The sequence below is a fragment of the Gopherus evgoodei genome, chromosome 24, assembly GCF_007399415.2.
Source record: "Gopherus evgoodei ecotype Sinaloan lineage chromosome 24, rGopEvg1_v1.p, whole genome shotgun sequence".
In the NCBI taxonomy this organism is placed as follows: Eukaryota; Metazoa; Chordata; order Testudines; family Testudinidae; genus Gopherus; species Gopherus evgoodei.
In genome coordinates this window covers 7212120-7235786 of record NC_044345.1, presented here as the reverse complement: position 1 = coordinate 7235786, position 23667 = coordinate 7212120, and the positions used below count along the sequence as shown (strand labels likewise).

The following is a 23667-nucleotide window of genomic DNA, read 5'->3' as shown; positions in this document are numbered from 1 at the left end:
AATTGTAGGCTGTCACTTGAGATTTCAAGGTTTTTCCAGCTGCTATGGGCAGGTTATGGGACTCCATCGGGAAACGTGCAATCTGGATCTAGCCGCAGTCAATTCAGGCCTGCGTTTGCGTCTGTTTTTGGGGGGGGTTGTGTGTGTTCTCGTTCTGAATTCTACGCAAGAAAGTTGTGTTAAGTTGCAACCTTCCAGCGAGAGGAATTATGTATTTTATCTAACTTCCCTGCGTGTCTGCTGCGAAGATATGCCTGGGTATGTACTCACATTGCTGGCCTGCACCAGGCTCCATGCTGGCTGGATCTTTGCAGCTACCGTTAGCCACTCAACTATATTAAATCTAGCCCTGGTGTGCCTACCCGAGCTGCAGTCCCCCATCGGTTGCAGGGCCGACCTACACTCAGTCATCCAAATGGAGAGTATGCATTTATTATTTGCTCTGTGCCTTCAGATCTGATGGCTGGGTATGACCCACCTACTCTGTCTTTACCGTCGTGGCTCTGGTTTTGTGGCTTGTTGAGTCTTGTCAGCGTGGTCTCTAATGGTATTTTGTCCAACTGAGGGTGACATGGAATTATTTTGCTCTCTGGAAAAAGACAGCTGTTCCCTCCTGCTTATTCAGAGATCAGTAGACGGGAAGGCCAGAAGGGGCTGTTAGATCATCTCGTCTGACCTCCTGTATAGCACAAGCTAGAGAACTTCACCCAGTTCCTGCTGGCTAGAGGCCAAGAGCCTGTATCTGACTAACATGTCCCTTCCAGAAAGGCAGCCAGATTGTGTTAGAAGATGAGGTGGGGGGAAGCAACTTAATCACTCTCGCTGGTCAAAGTTCGTGCCTGATTCCTAATCTGAATTTGTTTGGCTTTAACCGCTGGCCACTGGGCTTTGTTCTGCCTTTCTACACTAGAAGTTGTCGTAACACTCAGGGCAGAGCTGGGCTTCTCAACCAGCCCCGGGTGCCCCTCCCATCCAGCACTATGGGAGTGGAGCTCCCTGACACCTTTTGTCACCCCCCACAGGTTAAACCCCTGTATTGTAAAGCAGCCTAACAGAACTAGGTAAGATGGCGCAATTCTCCGTCGCTCACATGGTCATTTACAGCAGCGCAAAACCAAGGTCAAATGTCGCCAACTTAATACGGCAACGTTTTTTGCACTAGTCCAAATGCTTCCACAGGTTATAGAGCAATGAAAGATCAGGTCTGTCTGAGGAAGCTAGGCCAGAGGCAGTGCGACTTATTGGGAAGGGCACTGGGCTGCGACTCAAAAGACCTGGGTTCTATAACCCGGCTCTGCCACTGACCTGCTGGGTGAGTCGTGTCCCAGCTCTGTGCCTCAGTTTCCCCATTCGCACAATGGGGATAATGATATTGACCTCCACTGTGAAGCCCCTTGAGACCTATGGATGAAAAGTGCTAGATCAGATTAGCTGGACAGATGCCATTGGGGTCACCTTGAGCGGCTCATGTCTGTATGGAACGCCATACTTTGGTATGAATAAGAGGAAAGTTTTCTGACCAGTTTGAAGGGGAAGCCACAGGATGCATGGATCAGAGTCATTCAGGCTGGGATGATGCGCAAAGCAGCTGATGAGCTGGTGCCCAGGTTCCTGTTAAATTTAATCCAGTCCTTGGGGCAGCTTTGAAATTCCCAGGCACTGATTTTCTAGCCAATGCCTTTACTTAGACGGGAAGCTCTTTGGGGGAAGGACAGTCTATTCTATGTGCAGCGCCTAGCACTCCGGGGCCCTGCTCCATGACCAGGGATCCTAGGGGTTACTGTAGAAAAGTGGAACACCTTTGCTGGATCTCTCTGGTTCCTTCCCTTGCTACAGCCAGCCCAAATGGCATCAGCTGTTGTGTTGTGCAGAGACCAAGAATTCAGAGGCTTATGGAAACCCGAGTCCTGCCCTTAGAGGCACATAGGGTCAAATCCCACTTGGCCCTGAATCCAATCTCCCCTCCGCCCCCTGCAGCCGTGACTGCTTAAGCCCTGCTCTGCGGCAAGCTACATTATCTAAATCCATCGCTGAACAACCTCTTGGCTGGCCCTGGGGATTGAACCTGGGCCCTGCCTAGCTAAGCACATGAGTCTCCGGGGGTTCTCTGGACAAATTATTTGGTGGCCTCAGAGTGCGGCCACCAACTTGTTCCTAAAATACTTGATTAGCTTTAGCTTTATGCTCCGTGGTCTCCAGATGGGGGCAGGGCCCAACCCCTGCTGGCGGCCCCAGCAACCAACACCAAGGGGGTGCATTGCTGCCCTCCCCGCTCCCCCAGTCACAGCCCAGGAGCCTGTGTGGCTGCAAGAAAAGCCCCTGGTGGCCACATTTGAGAAATGCTGCTTTACAGCTTGAGCTAAAGAGCCTGGCCTGGAGCAGCCTCAGCGGATCAGGCACAGTGTGGGATGTGTAACGCCTCGCACGCTCCTCCGTGGCTGCAATTCGTGGGTTCAGTTCCCAGGCCTGTGCCTGGGCTGGGTGGATATGTGGCTGGGGGGAGAGGGGTGTGTGTGTGTGTTGCTTTAGCTTCAGCTTAAGCTGTAGCCACTCCTGCTCTCTGAGCTCTGGAGGTCACTGGATCAATGCCCCGGTGCCTCCTCTAAGAGGCGCATCACGCAAGCAGCCTGTTGTGTGCTGACCCAGGGGGGCAAGGCCCAGCCTTGTGTTGACCCAAGTGACTCCTGCAGCTAGTTACGGGGTTAAATTGCCCAGGGGCCAAGTGCCCACAGCTCCAATCAGCGGCTGGAACAAGGGGCACTCAGGGCTGAGGATTAGGCCCTTCTGGGACTAATCCTGCCGGGGTGACCTGTCCCAAAGCCAGAGGAAATGCAGGGTGTTCAGGACCTCCTTGGCTCGCACCTTTCATGCGTTGCTGATGGACTCGGTAGGGGCGGTACCTGTGACTCTACGGGGTGGCATTAAAAGCGAAGTGCCCTTTGGGCTTCCCAGGCAATGTTAAGCGCCCTCCCAATCTGGGGCAGGGTGAGGATTGTGCACACTGGGATGGGGTGTGTGCTCAGGAAATCTGTGTCCTACTGGAGCTTTGAGGGAGGGATAGACACAGACTCCCCCCCCAAAGTTCTCCCCTGCACCTGCTTTGTCCAGGTGCAAATGACCCCCCAGGGGGCAAGGCTGGGTGAGGCCTGGGCCTGCGAATACCGAGGTGACTAAGTTCTGCAGGCAGCTGCAAATCATGTGAAACCGAACACCCAGCCAGCACTGCTCCCTCCGCCCCCCTCCCCCCCCACTCTCTGGCCAGGCCCATATGCAAATCTGAGAAACCCTGCATGAAACTGGCAGCCCATATTTTCCAGTCGCCTGCCCGACTTCCTCAATCCAGCCAGCATAAAAAGAACTAGCAGGCGAGCAGAGCGGCAGCATCCCGGCTCTCATCTCTGCTCGGGGTCTCTTCGGGGCACGGCGAAGCGGTCGCTAACTTTGGTATCCGAGAGCAGCCACAATGTACAGGTGAGCCCCGCTTTCCTCCTTAACAGCAAAGGGGGATCTGACAGCTTTCCAGACATAGCCACTAGGGCTGCTGGGTCTGCTCGCTCCAAAGCTGGAGCAAGCATCCCATGTCTGTGGGGTACGATGCAGAAATTCTCCTGCCTGTGCCCTGCGGTGCAGATTACAGAGCTTTCCCTGGGGGGCAGAAGGGGTTTCATAGCCTCTGACAGTAGCAGTTCTTTGTTCGCTTTCGTTTCCTTCTCCCCCAAGCATCAGGACCAGCCAGCAGTTCAGCCCCAGCAGAGGCCTGGGGCAGTTTCAGAAGTTTGCTGCTGGGGCTGAACTTCCCCCAGGCCCAGGGGAACGGAAGCAGTTTGGAATCCCGGGTTGGTAGCCCGGCTTGTAAACCGAATGGGGTGTCTGGCTTGTTGTTAGTTTTATGGGAGCGCTTGGAGGCCTTCCTGGAGAGCCAGGGCTTCCACTGGGTTAGGTCCGGTGCATACTTGGAGTGAGAAACAGCCCCTGCCCTCAAGGGCTTCCACTCAGAATTCACCAGGCAGACAAAAGATGAGAGAAGGGAAACTGAGGCACATACTTCCCCTAGGGTTATGCTAGAGACAGAGCCCAGATGCTCAGCATCCAGTCCAGTGCTCCAGCCATTAGACCGCCCTGGTGGTCCCTGATTTCTGAAGAGGAGTTTAGCAGGCTGATCCCAGCATGGGGAAGATGGGTGGTGGCAGAGTGGGGGGAGCCATCCGTTCATCCCTGGTCACTTGCACACTGGGTGCCAGGCGGGCTGGAGGGTGGACGTGGGCAGAGGGAGCTCAGGCGAGCGTGAAAGCGGTGGTAATGCTGGCTGTGACATGGGAGCTCAGGGCTTGATCCTGGGAGCTGCCAAGGGCAGGAGTGACCGTTGGGGGACCTGCATTCCCTGGGACACATCCCTTCCCTACGCTGTCCTGAGTTTCCTAGGCTGGGAAACAGGGATAGCAGGCTTAAGGGGATCCCGGGCGGCCCAGAGGTTAGAGCAACTGGCTCGGCAGCAAGGACACCTGGGTTCTGTTTCCAGCAAGGCCGCTGACTTGCTGCAAGACCTCAGGCCAGTCTGTGCCTCAGTTTCCCCATCTGTAAGGTGGCAAGAACGCTATCCACCTGTGGGAAATGCCTTGAAGCAGGGGCAGCTGAGGCAGCAATGAGCCGGGGTGGGTTTTATCCCGGGCCAGCCTTCACCAGGCTGCGCAGTCGTGAAGCAGAGTTAACGAGCCCAGCCGGCTCACTCTGCATTCCTCCAAAATCTCCCAGGCATCTGCCAAAAGGCCCTAATGGGAACCAGCTGTTGAGGCTCATGTGACGACGGGGCAGTCCAGGGCCTGGGATCCGGCTGGTAAAGAAAAGCCTGGCTCACGCGGAGATTTTCACTGACCGGCCCCGTGTAAAACCCTCCCCCTGGCCTAGCTTTGCGTTTGTGGTCAGGGGAGCAGAGTGCTGCTGAGGGCTCCATGTCACCAGAATTCAGGAGCAAAGTCCTCGCTCTAGTCTCAGAGCAGGCGCGGTGCGGGATGGGGCAGGGCTGGAGCCCATCTCCCGCCCCGCAGCAACACTAGGCCCCAGCTACCTGCAGCCGCAGGGGTAACGCACGGGAGGGAATCGCTTGAGCTGCAGCTGGGATAGAACAGGGCAGTAACGCCTGCCGGTGGAATGACGCCCCCTCCTCTGTGGGTCATCCGCTGGGTGCAAACCCAAACTTTCAGCACCGCAGCCCCGACTTCCACCACTGGAGCTAAAAGGGCAGCTCTGGCAGCTGTAGTAGGTTGTTGTCCTCTATACGGACTGACCACTAGAGGGGGACCTGGCCCACATTTTGCCATGTGTCGTGCATGCAGAGTGTGCAATCCGTACAGTGCCAGGGGGATCTGTAGTGACCCAGTACGGTTAGAGGTTGTCCGGGTGGGGTGTGTGTCTTGTATCGCTTTAACCTCTCCAGTGCTGCCCTCCTACATTGTCCTGCTCATGGCTTTCCCCTCCACCCTCGCAGGATGTGGTGGATGAGCCTCCTAGCCCTGCTGCTGCCGGCAGTGAAGGCCAGCATGTACCCAGAGGAGGCACTGGATTCCCAGTGGGAGCTATGGAAGAAAACCTACCACAAACAATACAACGGCAAGGTACCCGGGCAGGGAGTCTGGCAGCTCCATGTGGGACAGGACGCTTTGGGGACTGGGCTTCAGCACAGCTGTGGGGCTGAACGCTCGGCAGGCGGGGCCCAAAAGCAGCAGCCATACTACTAGCGCACACAGAGCCAAGGTCTGTCTGTCTCTGCTAAAGATCGTGGGTCTTGTTCACCCTCCTGTGGTCGCTGCGGAGACCTGCCATGTCAGGGGGACCGGTAGCACTTTACCCCCACTCTGCCCCAGCGTCAATGGGTGTGGAGAGTCCCCTGCAGCCAGAGCACTGAGGTTTATTGAAAACGAGGCAGCTGGTTTTCGAGTGGCTGATCGAGTGCTTTGGGGCTGGAAAGGCACCTAGCACTGGCAATGAAACTCCACTTCCCCAGAGGTGTAGGGAGTGGAAGAATTAGTGTTATGGGCAGAGCAGGTCTTGTGGGGCTAGAAGTTCAGTGGCAGAGGGGCTATGGGAGACCCCTGAAGGAGGGCAGGACCTAGCAATGGGGAAAGGCCGAGCAGCTGTATGACCCTGGAGGACTAGAGCTTAAGGCTAGACAAGACTCACTAAGCCTGACCTCCTGCATAAGAGGTCCCCAGTTATCCCCTGCATGAGGCACGTCCAGGATTTGAACCTTGGCCTGCTGGCACAGAAGGCAAGGGCTGTCCGCGGCACCCCCCAGCCACTTATTAGAATCATAGAATATCAGGGTTGGAAGGGACCTCAGGAGGTTCTAGTCCAACCCCCTGCTCAAAGCAGGACCAATCCCCTGACAGATTTTTGCCCCAGATCCCTAAATGGCCCCCTCAAGGATTGAACTCACAACCCTGGGTTTAGGAGGCCAGTGCTCAAACCACTGAGCTGTCCCCTGCTCCAGGGAAAAGGGACCCCGTTATTGCTTTGGCCAGCCTGGGGAATTCTAATGAAGCTTTAAAGAATCATGTGCTGCCAGGGTGTTGTATGGATGTTGACTGGCTCTTACGGACTGGGATAGAGGTGGTCAGGTCTAGTGGGTGGAGCAGGGGTACAGGTTGGGGAGCGAAGCCAAGGGTCGGCACCAGAGTCAACTGCCAGTTCCCAGAGCCAGGGATCAAGCCAGAGGGAGAACCAGCAATAGAAGCTGAGGGTCAGAGCCGAGGTCAGGTGCCAAGGGTCACGCCAGTCAGGTGTAGAAGTCCTGGCCAGGGTTGGAGCCAGGACTGGTCACTGGAGGCCAGCAGCACAGTGGGAACAGGAGCAGTGAAGCTGGGGGTGAGGCAGGAGCAGAGCAGGAACAGGACTGGGGGCGGGGGCCAGGCACAAACAGGGTCAGACGCAGCCACAACAGGAAACCACCTGGTTCCTCAGACAAACTTCCTATTTCTCCTCCTTAAATAGCATAGCTGGACCAATCGGTGGAGTGGGGTGATCCTCCAATCACAGCTCCTGGGGGTGGTGTCTGGATTGGGGCTATAGCCCTGATGGCTTCTCAGCCCAGTGGGCTTCAGTAGCCATTGGGTGGCAGGTGTCTGGGAACTCCCAGGCCTGGGTTCAAGACCCGGGACATCACCTTGCCCATCCCAGGGCAATATGGGAGGCCCTATTCCAGTGCTCTCGATCTCTGTGTTGCATTGGGACAGCAGTAACTCTCACCCCCACCGCGTGGGCTCCAGACTCTGCTGCAGCTCCCAAGCTAGCGCCGGTGGGAGCCCAAGCAGGGTCCGGCCCTTGGTGTCCAATCGCCCGGTGTGTTTCCATTCCTGAATCCTCCTTGCCTCGCAGATGGACGAGCTCTCACGCCGGCTGATCTGGGAGAAGAACCTCAAGTACATCACCACCCACAACCTGGAGTTCTCTCTGGGCACCCACACCTATGAACTGGCCATGAACCACCTGGGGGACATGGTAGGTGGATGACATGCCAGGGTATTTCCAGATCCTCTGTGAATTATCCCCAGGCGCTGCAGTAATGTTACCCTCTGTCCCACGATCATCGCCGGGGTGTTCGGTTTAGGGTGACCAGGCGTCTGGTTTCCGACTGGAACGCCTGATTGAAAAGGGACCCTGGCGGCTCTGGTCAATGACTGGGCCGTTAAGTCTGGTCAGTGGTGCTGCGGGATCTAAGGCACCGTGCCGCATCCCAGAAGCGGCCAACAGGTCCAGCTCCTGTGGGAGACGACACAGGGCTCTGCACACTGCCCTCACCCCAAGCCTGTACCCTCTCCCAGATCCCAACTGCCCGCCCCAGCCCCCTCCCACACCCTGATCCCCTCATCTCTGGCTCCACCCCAGAGCCAGCACCCCCACTTACAGCTCTCCCCCCTGCTCCAGCCCAGTGAAGGTGCTGCGGTGGTACACACGCTAACAGTGGGGAAGGCGTCCGAGCGCAGGTCTTTGTTCCTATCCTGGTCTGTCTGTTCACCGAGTCTGGCTGCCAGACCCTAGTGGCACAACCTGCTTCCACGCCTGAATGCTTTGCCTCCTGGGTCCATGCCGCACCAGCTTAAACACTCTCTGTTCATGGCTGGGCAAGAGAGGGAAATTCTCTCTCTTGGCAGAAGCTCGTTTTCCTCTCCACCCAGGGCGGGTGCCAGCCCGGCAGGTTTAGCCACGCTAAAGTTCTCCTCTACCATGCAATTCCCCAGGCAGTGCCTTTGGGTCACTGCCCCTCCCGCCCTGGGCCATGCACGGCAGCTCTGGCCCAACGGCAACTACAAAATGTCCACCAGTGCCTGGCTTTCCTAACGTCCGCCTCTCCCTCCCTAGATCAGTGAGGAGGTGGTGCAGAAGATGACGGGGCTGAAGGTCCCTCCGTCACGTGGGCCCAGCAATGACACGGTCTACGTTCCCGACTGGGAGGAGAAGGTGCCGGACTCGGTGGACTGGAGGAAGAAGGGCTACGTGACGCCCGTGAAGAACCAGGTAAGCGGTGCTGTTCTCAGGGTTCGGCACTTCCTTGTCGACTCTGGTTGAACCGTATGGCTGCCCTACATTGCACTGCACTTGTTGGCTGGGCCAGCTCGGAGAGCCAGTGGCTGGAGTCTGGGCTTGGTTCCACGGAGGTGGAGTGGCTCCGGATTTACGCCAGGGTGACCAAGATCTGACTCTGACTCCTGTGAGATCCTTACATTTCAGTGGGGGAATAACCACAAACGCTGGCTGCTTTCTGCTCTCCCTCTCTGCTGCTCCTGCTCCTCGGGCTAGGAACAGCCTCTCACTTCTGACCATCTCCCCTCCTGTGCATCAGGGTCAGTGCGGCTCCTGCTGGGCTTTCAGCTCCGTCGGGGCCTTGGAGGGGCAGCTCAAGCGGCAGACAGGAAAGCTGCAGGGTCTCAGCCCACAGAACCTGGTCGACTGCGTGACCAACAACGACGGCTGCGGGGGCGGCTATATGACCAACGCCTTCGAGTATGTGAAGGAGAACAGGGGCATCGACTCGGAGGACTCTTACCCCTACATCGGCCAGGTCGGTGCCTATGAACCTGGGGACAGAGATGAGAGCAGCTAGGGGCGGAGCGGGGGATTATAGTGATGCACCAGCCCAGGTGTGAGGTCTGCTCCCCATGACACCGAGGGCAGTGCAGCCGCTAACACCTCGGAGTAGAATTTTGCAAGGCTGGGTGAGAGGGACTCGCACCTTCTTGCCCAGAGGATGGCAGTGAGTGGAGCTGGCTTGATCCAGCCCAGATACGGGGTAGTCACTAGATGGTGACTCTAGTGACCGTTGATTTCCTGCTGCCCCCTTGCTGCTGCTGGGGAAGTAATCTGAGCCAGCTCTGCCCTGTTGAGATGTCTCCCGCTCCCTGCCCGTTTGTGTAACTGCCCATCTGCTCTGTGTCTCCTGCAGACACCTGATGCAGGGAACTGTGCCATGATATAAGAGCTCCTGAGACGGGGCAGGGCTCCTCACCAGACTGGGGCAGAACTTCCAGGACACCTAGTTTACTCCAGGAAAAATGCAGTTTTGGTTGAGGCGAAATGAGCCCCGATTTTGACACGAATCCTTTCAGCCAGTCACCAAGAAGAGGCGACGGTGGGGATGGTTGTCCCTTTATAACTTCTAGCCCTGCCAGGGCACTTCCTTGGCAGGCGGGAGCCCCTGGTTCCAGGTTCGGCTCCCCTGAACAGACCCAGCCCTGATTGCTTTCATGCATCAAAAACACCAGAAAAATATCAATTTGGTTCAACCTGACATGAATAATCAGTTATTTGCCCAGCTCGACTCACAACTGAGCCTCCTGGATATCCAGCAGCCCTGATACTAATCCCCCTGTGGCCCAGCTGTTCCCCACCCTGGTTCTCAACCTGTCACTCCTAATTCCCACGCTACCTGGCGGTTCCTTTGCAGCCAGCTCCCAGACTACTGCTGCTGCTTCCTCCTGGGCAGGCCCCCTCTGGTCACATTACCCTTTTCTGTGCTGGAGAGATTGTGGGCTGGATGTTGCACTTACAGTTCACACAGTGCCCAGGAATGAGCCAGCAGCTTCGTTACAGAGCTAGCAACTTTCTCCAGTGCGCCCAGCTGCTGCGCAGTGACCCAGTCTCCATGCCCCAGCAGGGCAGTTCTCACGTAAAACCCGGGATGGGTTCTGCAGGTATCCTTGTCTCCCTGGGACAGTTGTTCCAAACTCCTCACCAGGATGACGGAGAAGGATGTTTTCCTGGGATATCAGGGGCATAAAGCAACCCTCCTCCCCCCGGTATTTTGCCCTTGCCCGGCTCTAATCAAAAGAGCAGGCTGGGAAATTCTATTTATTTTTCCCCAGCACAAAATTTGGATGAAATTGAAAACGTTTTTGTTTTCCACAAAGTTTTCTGAGTTTTTATTGGAAACCAAAATTTTAACATGTTGGGTGTTTTGTTTTTTTTCGTTTTTTTTTTTTTTGCAGTCAGAAACAGAAAAATGTCGGTTGGTTCTCTCAAACTGGCCAGACCTTTTCAGTTTTGGTTGCCAAAAACTGGGGGAGGGAAAGTTTTTTTTTCTATAAAACTTAGAAAAAAATCATCAGAATCCCCTGGAAATTTCCAAGTCGACAAAACAGCCAGTTTCCATCCCCTCCCACCCCCCCACAAAACCTCCTTTGAGTGGAATTGCAACCTGCTCTGTCTGCTGCTCTCTCTGCCCCCTACAGGATGAAAGCTGCATGTACAGCCCTACTGGAAAAGCTGCCAAGTGCCGCGGGTACAAGGAAATCCCAGAAGGGAATGAGAAGGCCTTGAAGAGAGCTGTGGCCAGGGTGGGGCCTGTATCTGTGGGCATTGATGCCAGCCTGTCCTCCTTCCAATTCTACAGCAGAGGTAGGAAGAGTGGAACCTTATGAGCCCCAGGTGATGGCCTGGGCATTGCCCATAGGGTGGGGGTCTCCTCCACCTTGGCTTTTGCTGGTGGAAGGGGATCTCGGGTACGTTGGGCATCGAGGGGAGGGTCAGACCCCACTCTTTGCATTTCATCCCACTCAATCATCATCACACCTTCCACCCTCTGCTGTGTAACGCCACAGAAATGCAGCCACCTCTGGGGTGGAAGGCAGCCGCTGAGCAGACAGAGGAGGAGGAGAAATTTTGACCAAGGGCTTCCCTTGATCTAATGCGAAGTGCCAGCAGATCTTTAACGCACAGACAGGAGCTGGGTTCTGGGATACCTTCTCCCACACAGTGAGTTGTGTGTATTGTGCCACCTTTTATGCTAATGATGATTCCCTGGATAGGGTGTGTGTTTGAAGGCTTGCATGGCCAAGCTGCCTGCAGGGTGAGGATCCTGATTTACAATGGGCTGACTCGTAACAATCAGCCTTAACAACTAAGGACACTTTGCATTGATTGTCATGCTTTTCATGAACAGCTCATGAAATTTAAAAGATGGCCAAATTTGAAACTGATTAAAAGGAAATAAATTCCTAGCTTCCAAGGCCAGAAAGGACCATGGTGATTATCCAACAAGGGTAGTCGACAGGCAGATTGTGGGCCAAATCTGGACTGCTGGACACTTTTGAATGGACCCTCAAATCTTTTTATTTACTGATTTACTGTTTTCTGTGGAGTCTGGACCTTTAACTACCACCTTGATCAAGACATTCAGACTTTGGCAAAACAATAACTGATTGCCTCTGATAGTCTGACCTCCTGTATAACACAAGCCATGGGACTTCCCTGAATTAACTCCTGCTGGGCTGTTTCACTAAGACAGGCCGTCTAGCTCAATCTTGACTGTAAAATTGCTTGTGAGAGGGAATCCCCCGTGCACCTCGGTAAATTGTTTCAGTGGTTAATTACCCTCACTGTTAACAACTTGCACTTCATTTCCAGTCTTTTCCACACCGAGTGTAATTGGGCTGCGGGACTCATTGCCACAGGAAGGCATTGAGACCAAGAACTTAACAAGATCCAAAAGGAGATGAGACCTTTTATGTAGATAACACGCACAGCCAGAGTTGTCACCATTCACTCACACCGTTTTTGGAAGGGATATTAAACCTCGTGCTTCAGGATTTAATAATAATAATAACAACAGGCACTAGCTAAGAGCTAGGGTAGATCTCAAAGTGCTTTGCCAAGGAGGTCAGTATCATTATCCTTATTGTATAGATGGGGAAACTGAGGCACAGAGAGGGGGATGGGTTTAAGCCTAGCTCTAGCTTTTAGAGGCCAGGATGAGATCTAACATGACAGGAAGATTATCCCACATCTGCCTGCTGTGGGTTCTTGCGCTTTCCTCAGATGCGCTATCGGAGATGAAATTCTGGACTAGCTGGGTCGTGGGGCTGGTCCAGTCTGGTGATTCCTCTGTCCTAAAGTGCTGTTATACCCGTGAGTGACTCCCGCCTTCCATCCCCCAGGTGTGTACTACGATGAAAGCTGCAATGCGGAGAACATCAACCACGCGGTGCTGGCTGTGGGATACGGCACGCAGAAGGGCAGCAAGCACTGGATCATCAAGAACAGGTAATCCAATGCCAGCCAGTGCCTTCTAAGGGCGCCTGTCTCCGAATGCAGCCGCAGCCTCTGCCAGGAGCCCCATGGTGAGGAAAGGTGGCACTGGGCCAGGGTGATCTTACAGAGCTGGGGAAGAGCCAGTGAATCCCGGCAGAGCTTTTCACTCCCTCTCCTTTCTCTCCGCAGCTGGGGAGAGGAATGGGGCAACAAGGGTTATATCCTGATGGCCCGGAACATGAACAACGCCTGCGGCATCGCCAACCTGGCCAGCTTCCCCAAGATGTGAGCTCGCCGCCCCGAGCACTGTTCCAAAGAAGCAGCTGGATTCCTGAGCTGGCATCGTGGAATATCTGCATCTCTGACTTGGCGTCTGCGGCTGTCTCCTCCTCAGCTTCTGTACTAGCCTTTCGTGCTTGCCATTTTTTATACTCTGCCCTTCTCCTCTTTTGATTTGCAAAGTCAGACGTGGGCTTGTCCCTATTCTAGGAGCTTCTCTCCCCCCCAAAAAACAGCAGCAAACAAACATAGGCATCTCCCTCCCCCTGGGATGTGTGGGTGAAAGAATCAGCATCTGCAGACAACAGACGCCGTTGTGGGGATTAGAACTCTTGTCCCACAGCTCTGGAGGAGCAGGTCTCTACCCATATGAGCTGTGGAACTCTAGCCACCGTGTCTCCAAAATCCTGAATCTGCTCCATGGCCCCAGCGTCCCTCATTCATATGCACCAGTCCGTTACAGCCTGTGTGATGCACGCCCTGCTGCTGAGTTCTGTCCTGTCCCACGCCCCCACTGTAGGGACAGACAGACGCACGGCTGAGAGGGGAATTGAGTAACCCAGATTCTGAAACCTTGGGATGCAGCAGCAAAAGGAGGGAAGTGGCCTGGATTCCACCTCCTGGTGGGGTTCTGCAGGTGGCTTCATGTTCGCCCTGTCCTTGCACTGCTGGAGACGTTGCCTCTCTGGGGCTGGAAGGGGAGGATGCTTTGCCTGTGTTCTGGCAATATGGCAGCACCTGTGCCCACTCCGTATCCCGTGCACACTTGCAGCCCTACTCCGGTGTGACAGGTTCTGGTGAGACTGACGTGATTTTATTTTTAAATAAACCCAGTTGGGAATAACCCGTCCCTTGCTTGGTGGTTTGCTCTGTATTCCGGCTGAATGGTCACTGGGGCACTGATTCAACGTTGCCAATAGCATCTACAAACACAGACCTCCTCCTGGTCTGGTGTCAGGTTGGGCGGCGCGAGGAGACACCCCGGCCCTGTTCGTTGCTTCCCTGTCCTGTTGTTAAGCCTCTACCAGGATTCCCTTGGGCCTCTCGTTGGAGGAGCTCAACGCTCTTTGAAAGCATTACGAATACATGGTAGTCCCTTTCGCCCGATGAGGCGGCTAAAACAGCTGCTCAAAAACTTTGCATCCAAACTGCACGTGGAAAATTGGGTGTTTGACAAAATGAAATATTTTGCAGAGTCTCTGCCTGCTTCCCACGGAAAGCTTTGATGTTTTTCATCAAGCAAAAACAAATGCCTAAAAATGGAACAATATAGATTCTGACCACTGCTGCCTGCCTCAAGGAACTACAACTCCCACATGTGCCCTCTCTCCTCTGTGGGGCCGGCTCCCTAACTGGACTGCATCTCCCATGATGCACCTTGGCCATGGGACTCCTACAATACCCAGCCTCACCACTCCAAGAGGGGGGATTATGATGCATTATGGGATATGTAGTCTGAGCAAGGGGTCAGCCTATAGAGGAGAGTGGCTGCAGGAGGCATCTGAGCTACAACTCCCATGAGGCTCCATGGAAGCATTTCCAAATTGAACTATTTTGCCTTTTGATTTTTTTTCAGTGAAACTGTTCAAATTGTCCATGGGGAGGGGAGAAACCATTTTCTCATCAGCTCTAGTGGGTAAACATTATCCCAATGTTACAGACACAGAAGAGCCAGATGTGATAACACTGAGCAGCCCAGCATGAGAGCTGGAGAGAACCACAGGGTCAGGCTGCAGCCAGCAGCCTCCATAACAAGTCCCTTCGTGCTCGTGACAGGCCACTCTCTTCCGTGTGGGACACGTCTACTGGGCTTGCTTCACCCATTGGTGCAATGCAGCCACCTGTGGGGTGACCCTTTGGTAGCATCCGAGGGCTGATCACAAGGCGAGAGGGCTACAGCTCTAGCAAACGGGTTTGCATTGGGTTGTTTCACTGACAAAGCTGCAGACCAGGGCCCCACTGATGAGAGAAGGGGCAATCCAGACAGCCCAGGGCAACAGAGAGAGAATCAGACCATTGCACCAAATGCAACCCCTTCCCCGACTCTTCACACTTACAAGTAAGCAGCTAAAACTCCATTGTAAGCAAGACATGAGAAGTAATTCTTCTCTATGCCGCCCTGCTATGGCCTCCACTGGAGAAGTGCGCACAGTTCTGGGCACCACACTTTGGGAAAGATGTGGACAAACTGGAGAAAGTCTAGAGGAAAGCAACAAAAATGATTGAAGGTCAAGAACACCTGACCTAGGAGGAAAGCTTGGAAAAAATTGGGTTTGTCTAGTCTGGAAAAGAGATAACTGAGAGGGGACATGAGAACAGTTTTCAAGTACATTAAAGGTTCTTCCAAAGAGGAGGGTGAACAATTGTTCTTGGTAACCTCTGAGGACACACAAGAAACAATGGGCTTAAATTGCAGCAAGGGCAGTTTAGGTTGGACATTAGGAAAAACTCCCTAACTGTCAGGGTAGTTAGGCACTGGAACAAATTGCCTAGGGAGGTTGGGGAAGCTCTGTCACTGGAGATTTTTAAGAGCAGGTTAGACAAACACCTGTCAGGGATGGTCTAGATAATACTTAGTTCTGCCATGCGTGCAGGGGACAGGACTAGATGACCTCTCGAGGTACCTTCCAGTCCTACACTTCTATGATTCTATCTTGTAATGCTGTGTGATGGGTTGCCCCCCGCCCCAGCGTGCCACCTGATGTACTCGGGTACCACTGAGCCTGTCTGTTCCACCACCTTGGGCTCCCTTACACTGTCGTGTTGAGCCAGGCCCTCAAGCTTCCTTCAGTACACACACAGATAGGGACGCACCCAGCTGCAGAAAGACACAGACACTGAAGCCAGCTCTGTGTGGGAAGACTCAGCCAGGGAAATGCCCAGCACTTAAGTGCACACCCCCGCTGGAGTGTAAACCCAAAATGGTACTGGCTTGCGCTGTACAGAGAACTATACAGCGTAAGCTCATGGAAATTCGCATCCTCCCTCAGTGTGGAGAAAGATAGTCACAGCTTTGTGCTTCCCAGTTATAGGATTCCACAGACTGTTCTTAGAGAAAACAAGCAAGTTTATTAGCTACAAAGTGTTAAGTGATTATAAGGGGTAGCAAACATATCAAAGCAGTTTACCTAGCAAATGAAATCAACGCACAAGCTAAACTTAATATATTAAAGAAACTGGTTATAACGAGCAATTTCTCACCCTAAATGTTGTGTTAGGCAGATTGCAGAGGTTCTTGCTTGCAGCTTGAAACTCCAGGTATTTCTTTCACAGCCCAGACACCCTCTTGCCTGGTTTCAGTCTCTTCCCAACATAAGAATGTAAGATTGGCCCTACTGGGTCAGACCAAAGGTCCATCTAGCCCAGTTTCCTGTCTTCCGACAGTGGTCAGTGCCAGGTGCCCCAGAGGGAATGAACAGAACAGGTAATCATCATGTGATCCATCCCCTGTCGCCCATTCCCAGCTTCTGGCAGAGGCTAGGGACAGCATCCCTGCCCATCCTGGCTAATAGCCATTGATGGACCTGTCCTCCATGAATTTATCTAGTTCTTTTTTGAACCCTGTTATGGGCTTGGCCTTCACACCATCCTCTGGCAAGGAGTTCCACAGGTTGACTGTGTCTTTGTCCTTTGTTTCTTAGTTGTTTTCAGCAGTCATCCTGGCTGGGGATTCAGTGAAGAATGAACACTGATTTAAAGTCACACCCCTGCATTAAATAGGTTTTGCATATGGCATGAATCCTTTGTTTTCCAGTGTGGTTGTCTCCCCCCACCCCCACCCAGAGGAAAAATACTGGTATTCTATAATGGATGACGTGATCATGTGACCCTGCAGCCATAACTCAGTCTATTTGCAGCATCCACAGGAAGGCTTTTCATGAAGGTGGGAGATCAGCATCTTCAAAGACCTATTGTCTTTCCTCATGGCCCATCCGGACTGACTGAATTCTGTCTGGTCGGTGTTTCCCAGGTGTAAATCCATTTGTAATTGATACATAGTCAATATTCCTAACTTCAGATACAGAAACAATACATGTCTGCAAATAGGATAATCCTATTCAGCAAATCATAACCTTTCCAATGATCCCTCACATGCCTTATCCTGTACAACATATATCACAGTTATGCTATAATATTATAACACTATTTCTAGGAAGCATACAGGGCGTACGTCGCAGGCTGCATGCGCCCAGCTGGCAGGGGGAAGTGATAATCAGACCCGGTAAACTGAGCCTGGCATGTGCATTGTTTTTGGTTCCTCTTTCTGGTTGGGTGCGGAACAGCTGTGTGTATTTTTGCACTTTGTGTGAAATGAGGTTGAGAGCAGATGGCGGTGGGGAAGGAGAGAAGTTTTGGCAGAAGCAGAACTAGGTGCCCAGTACACCAGGTCCGAACAGAGCTCAGGCTCTGGTTGTCCAGTGGTCTGTCATCGCTGGTTTTACTGTGACCTGCATTTCCTGCTGAGCAACGTGCGGCTCAGCCCCCACTGCTTAATTTGTGCCTTGCACACTCATGTTCCCAGGATTGTCAACTGCAAGCATTTAAAAATCGTGACGGGCCCCCACCCACAAATAATGGTTGCATTAAAAAAATAAATCTTGATTTTTTTTTAAATACCTCACGTTTTGGACACTTTTAAAACTTGCTTTCCTGTTTTTGTATCGTTAAGGGGCCATACCTTCAAGCTTTTCGCTGCAACCACAAAGGGCTTGAAACTGTTTTTTTTTTGGCTTGTTAAATGAGAGCTGAGCGTCTTGTGGGAATCCCATGTCTCCAGAAGCTGGGCTTAAAAGCACCAAATATTGCGAGACCTGTGACAAAAAACCATGAGAGTTGGTGCCACTGCGTTGGACATGTTCCCGCTGCCATGTCTTGATGCAAAGACTCATCCTTTGGGGCAAACTCCAGGAAAGGCAGTTTGATCTCTTCCCAAGCACACTATGGAAGCCACAGGGCCTAATGAAATACTTTAATTTCATAGTTACATCAACAACATAATGGATGAAACTGGAATTCCGTGTCTGCAAAACCCCAGCTGCCACATCTGTCTTCAGGTCCTACTTTCTCTTAGGGCTTGTCTACGCTACCGCTTAAATTGATGTAAGTTATGTTGCTCAGGGGTCTGAAAGAAACGCGTCCCCCTTAAAGCGGTGTCTACACCACGGGAGACGCTCTCTGGCCGACATAACTTCCACCTCTCTTTGAGGGGGAGTAATTACCTCTACCGTTACCAGATGCGCTACACTGGTGTGGCCGTGTTGATGCAGCAGTGCCGATTTAGAAGTGATTTAGGGACTTGCAGGGCCCAGCAGAGGGTGCTACATCACACGATATACTTGCAAACCCAGAGCCCATTTTTTCAGCTCCTGAAATGTCAGCAGAACTTTCCCAGGAGATCTTCTGACCTCATTTCCAGCTGTATTAGAAAAGGGGGAGCTTCATGTTGTGATTGAGGGCTAGCTGCACCTCTGACCCCTCCTCTGGCCTTTCTGAGAGCGTCTTACCCGCACCCAGACTTTTTTGGGGATGGAATCCTGCAGTTTTCCCACTCTTAGACCAGACCCTGTGCTGCAGCACTCTGTATGTCGACTGTGCTCACCCCAGCAAGTCCAACTGGGGTCGGGGTCGAGTGGTTCTTCCCAGCGGGAGCTGTCATGTAAATAATGAAGTGTTGGCTAATGTTCACAATAGGAACAAAGCAGAGTGTAAAAAGAGCAGGATTTAAATCCAGCCAAAGGATTCCAGGCATGCCAGGGGCCACAGAGATGTGCTAGCCGCTGGCCACGCCTGGGAGCGGCATGGGGCCACGGCATGCAGGCAGCCTGCCTGAGTCACCCGCTGCGCCGTGGGACTTTTAGAGGCTCGGAGTTGGAGATCGCTGCCTGTGATTTATTTTTGCAGGGCTCCCCTTGAGCTGGGGCCCTGGGCTGCAGCCCCGAAAGCCCCTGCCTTAGTCCGACTCTGCTCCTGAGACCCCTCAAAGAGAGGGAGAGGAGGGAGGGCCCTGCAGAAATGGCTGTGGTCATAAGGGGGCACCTGGGCAAACAGACACCTATACAAAACTCTGTACTGCTCCAACTTCCCAGTCACCCCGAACTCTCTGGGTTCCACTCCTCCTGTCCTTGAGATGCCTTTTAAATCGAGCCAAAGTTCGTTTGTTGTGTTTTCTGAGCTGGGTTACACTGAGTCAGGGTAGCAACATTAGTGTTAGTCATCCTGGGTGTTTATGAGCGGCTGGTATCTGGGCTACAGTCTGCCTGTCTTTCCTAATCATACAGTTAATGCATCAATTCAGTACCTGCCCGTGCCTATGGCAAATGTTTCAGTGACCAGGTCACATACGGTATTCATAAAGTATTTCATTTCCCCCTTGCCTGTCACTGCACCTCCAGGATTCTTCGCCACACCCTCCTTCTCAGGCCTGCATTGAGGGGGGTCTCCTTTCCCCCATCCTAAGAGGGGAGTGGGAGCTTCAGAGGCTCATCATCCCCCATCTCCCTCTTCCCAGGGCTGGTGTTGCAAGGGGTGTAGCGGGGATCAGACTGATTCACAGGTGGGGAGTGGGTCGGAGGGAGCGGAGATATCTGCATTGCTGGGCTCATTCTGCTCCATCTCCGCGTCGCCTCTCCAAAAGCTCTGGAGAGGTGGGATGAGAACTCTGCCTGCCTCCCGCAGCAGCGCTGATTGGCTGCTCTTCCGCTGGAGGTGGAGCAGCCAGGAAAGGCAGCCAATCAGAAGGAGGGGGTCTCACTCTCTTCTCCAAAGCAGGGCTGAAATTCATGAAAGTGTTGGAGTTTCTCGTGTCATCTTGAGACTGGCACCAGCCAAAATCCCGTGAATGGTGATGGAAATCGTGAGATCTGGCAGAAATTCATTGTTGCATCAAGCCCATAACTTCTGGTGGAGCTAGAGTACGTCTTACATCCAGTCTGGATTTAAAGATCGCAGGTGCTAGAGAATCTGCCACATCTCAAATTGAGTTGTTCGAACAGTTAATTCCTCTGGCTGCTAAAAAAAAATTGTGCCTTATTTCTAGGCTTGGCAGAACTTGATTTTTATTTTAATTTGGATGGATGCTATCAAAGTTTATTTTTCTTTTTTTCTATTTTTATCAGTTAATTTTTCACAGCTGTGCAAAATTAAGAGGTGTAAGTATTTTTTAAAATGGATTTACATGTTCCCAGTTGCAAGACATGATGGGAGGCTCAGACAGAAATTATTTAATGACAGTCAATGTTGAGATTCAGGAAGTTGAAGGTTTATAATGGTTAAAACACAAATTTTCAACATCCAATGTCAAAATATATAAAGTAAATCTTCAGTCAAAATGTGTCAAGTATCAGAGGGTAGCCGTGTTAGTCTGGATCTGTAAAAGCAGCAAAGAGTCCTGTGGCACCTTATAGACTAACAAACGTATTACTTTGCCTGTCTGTAAATATTATGGATGGCAATATTTTTTTTAAAACCATTTGTGTGTGCACGGTGAAATTGGCATTTAGTAGCATTTACCAATAAACATCTCAGGACCGGTTTAGGTCAATTCCCCTGAATCGGGCCCCGTGCCTAAGAGGGTCCTGTGCCCATGCCTAAGGGGGCCCCATGTCCTACGGAAGAGCACCTAACTTTTTAATTTTTACTCACCCGGCAGCGGTCCGGGTCTTCAGCGGCAATTTGGCGGTGGGTCCTTCAGTGCCACAGAAGACCTGGAGCGAGTGAAGGACCCGTCACCAAAGTGCCTCTGAAGACCCAGACCGCTGTCGGGTATTCAAATCGGGCCCTGCAGTTCCTAAAGCCAGCCCTGAAACATCTAATCGTAGAATCGTAGAAGAGTAGGACTGGAAGGGACCTCAAGAATCCAGTGTTTCTCAACAACCGGGCTGGTCCTTGAGATTTCCCTGACACAGTTTAGGAAGGCAGCAAGCCAGTCCCTAGTATCAGCGAGGTTGAGAAACACAGATTCTAGTCCTGTCCCTGCACTCAAGGCAGGACATGCCTTCTTTTTTCCAGGCCTAATTTGTTTAGCTTCAGCATCCAGCCATTGGATCTGGTTATGCTTTTGTGCTACCCGATTAACGAGCGATCTACTACCAGAATTCTTTTCCCCATGTAAGTACTTGTAGGTCATGATCAAGCCGTGATCTCTTAACCTTCTCTTGGATAAACTGACTAGACAGAGCTTCTTAAGTCTCAAGGCATATTTTCTGGTTCTTGTTCCTCTAGAGCAGAGAAGAGGAGATCCCACTGTTATGAGCTGACAAGTTGCCAGAGCAGGTTAGAAAAAATGGTTAGAGCAGTTAACGAAAAAATTGTTTTCTCTAATTTTGTTCCAGAACACTTAGAAATGTTTTGAGTTTTCTGAATTAAAAAAAAAGTGTATTTCCCGTCTCCACCAGCTGTCCTTTTTGCCTATTGCAAACTGACTAAGGTGGATGGGGGAGGTGAAAAACATCCCAAACTGAAAAGGGTTTGGTCTCTGTTCTTTCTGGTGAGGAAAAAACAAAACAAAAAAGAAAATTCGCCACATGGTGAGAAACAGCTCCGGCCCCACAAAGGATGGAAGGGGAAACTGAGGAACAAAGAAGGGATGGGACTTGTCCAGAAGGTCACTGATAGAGCCAGGAATAGAAGCCAGGTGTCCTGATTTGCCGGGTCTGGTGCTTTCAAAGCAGGAAGATTAAGGTTCAGTCTTTGCTCCTATGTTGTCCTGGAGGGCTCACGGGGTCATTACCCCATCACACAAGGCAAAATTCTCCACAGTGGAGCTCAGCTTGGATTCTCTTTCAACATTTTTGATTTTTTTAAAAAGCCATTTTATGTTTTTTAAAAAAAGAAAGTTTCAGACAAAAAGTTCCAACTGGTTCTCTTAGCCAAAACTTTTCCCGTGCCCCCGCCTTCACCTCCTAGCTGGCAGCGCTCTCCAAAGGGGATGGGTGCTGGAGCTCCAAGGAGAGAGAAGTAGGTGGTTTGTTGAGCAATTTGGGTCAAGTTTGGTTACTGGGGGGCATGACTCAGTGTTCTTTTGCAGATGAGCAGGTTTCAGTTCCAGCTGCTTGTCTTTGACTTTTTCAAACTGAGAGTTCTCAGCATTCGAGCTCATTTCTGCTCTGTTTCCCAGCTGGTCTTGTGCAATTTGGGGAAGTGGCTAACAACTGCTGACTCTGGTGTTTAGAAAGCACCTCAAGGGTGCCTGGCGCTTACCGGACAAAATTAACAGGGCGTCCCCACTGAGGAGTGTTCAGCCTAAGATCTTGTCTAGATTGGGGATTGGACCCTGTTATAACTCTCAGGGCCAAGGAAGCTAGACAGCTGCAAACCCGTATTGTAGCTAGGCAAAGCTGTCATTTGCTCTGGTGCAACTGTAACATCGACAGACCCTGGTCAGCGGTGGGTGGGATCGAACTTGGGACCTCTGGAGCTTAGTTCAGAAGCCGCGGGACCGGCGGACCTTCCGCAGGCAAGCCGCCAAAGGCATCCTGCCTGCCGCCCTAGCGGCGACCGGCAGAGCATCCCCCGTGGCTTGCCGCCCCAGGCACGCTCTTGGAGCACAGGTGCCTGGAGCCGCCTCTGAGTTCATGAGCCAAAAGCCAACTGGCTGTTAGTTAAGGCTATAGAGCAAACTCATTAATATGTCTCTCTCTCTGTCTCGGTGCCACTAAATGGGACAGAACGCCACACCCAGGAGGTGTGTGGGTCACACAACAACTGCAGTAACTGGCAACCAGTGGCTGAAATTCCCAGTGTAGACAAAGCCTGAGCATGGATCTGATCAGGTGAGGGTAGGATTTTCAGAAGAACTGAAGGGCCAGATTTTCCAAGGCATTTAGGCGCCTATGGATGCAGATCAGTATCTAGTGAAAGATGCCTGAGCAGGTTGGGAGCTTGATTCCCATTGAAAGTCATCCCAGATGCCTTTTAATTTGCCCCTCACTCACTTACAAAAATGCAAGTTAAGTTCCTTTGTAATTACACCACTTCTGAAAATGGGACTTAGGCTGCCAAGCCATTTTGATCCTCTTGAAAGTGTTTCCCCTTGTGCCTCCCACCATGGCCTGCTCCTGCCGTGCTCTTCCCAGCTGCTGCTCTTTCTTATCTGCCTAGCAGCCCCTAGGACAGTGATGCTCAGACTGAGGCTCGTGAGTTGCAAGTGGCTCTTTGCACTGATATTAAAACCCTGGGTGATTTAATTAGTAACCAATCAAGAGGCTTTTACCGTGTTGTTAACCAATTGTAGTTGATAAAATAATAATACCTGGTCAGTGGTTTTGCTGTGCGCGTAATAGATATACTAAACATTTCCCATCGTGCTGTTTAAATATGACACTATAATACTATAGTCAATGACACAATGAATTCACACGGCTTTGGCTCTCCTGGGTAATGGCGATCGCTAATTTGGCTCCTGAACCACTGAGGTCTGAGTATCACCGACCTAGGACCTCATAGTGTTTGTTTATTGCTATAGTGTGTAATACAGTAGCACCTAGGTGCGCTGACCTCAGACCAAGACTTCATTGTGCTAGGCACTCTGTATTAGGTGGATTACAGTAGCGCCTAGATGCCCCAGCTGTAGACCAAGACCGCATTGTGCTAGGTACTGTACCTTATTTATTAGGTGTATTACAGTAGTGCCTGGGAGCCCCCAGGTCTGCACTGTGCTAGGCTTTGTACAGACACAATGCTGGGCCCTGCCCCAACCTAAACATAAGACGAGGGAACAGATGACTACATACCCCAAGGTCAGTCCTGGGGCCGACTTTGTTCAATATCTTCATTAATGATCTGGAGGATGACGTGGATTGCACCCTCAGCAAGTTTGCAGATGACACTAAACTGAGAGGAATGGTAGATATGCTGGAGGGTAGGGATAGG

General features: G+C 52.0%; 1 protein-coding gene across 1 annotated transcript; it reads left to right on the top strand.

Annotated features, from left to right (window-relative positions):
* The first annotated feature begins 3314 nt into the window (after positions 1–3314).
* LOC115639551 (cathepsin K) lies at positions 3315–13647 on the top strand. The gene is made up of 8 exons (XM_030542492.1): positions 3315–3471; positions 5486–5612; positions 7372–7494; positions 8356–8511; positions 8837–9055; positions 10722–10887; positions 12426–12531; positions 12709–13647. Exons 1-8 carry the CDS (start codon positions 3464–3466, stop codon positions 12806–12808), a joined length of 1005 nt encoding a protein of 334 aa, XP_030398352.1. The 5' UTR covers positions 3315–3463; the 3' UTR covers positions 12809–13647.
* Positions 13648–23667: the final 10020 nt, after the last annotated feature.

Bases quoted from the DNA above. Each gene is read 5' to 3' on its own strand.
- LOC115639551 (XM_030542492.1), top strand. The intron at 5,613-7,371 runs GTACCCGGGCAG...CTTGCCTCGCAG, and splicing joins ACAAACAATACAACGGCAAG to ATGGACGAGCTCTCACGCCG. The intron at 7,495-8,355 runs GTAGGTGGATGA...CTCCCTCCCTAG, and splicing joins TGAACCACCTGGGGGACATG to ATCAGTGAGGAGGTGGTGCA.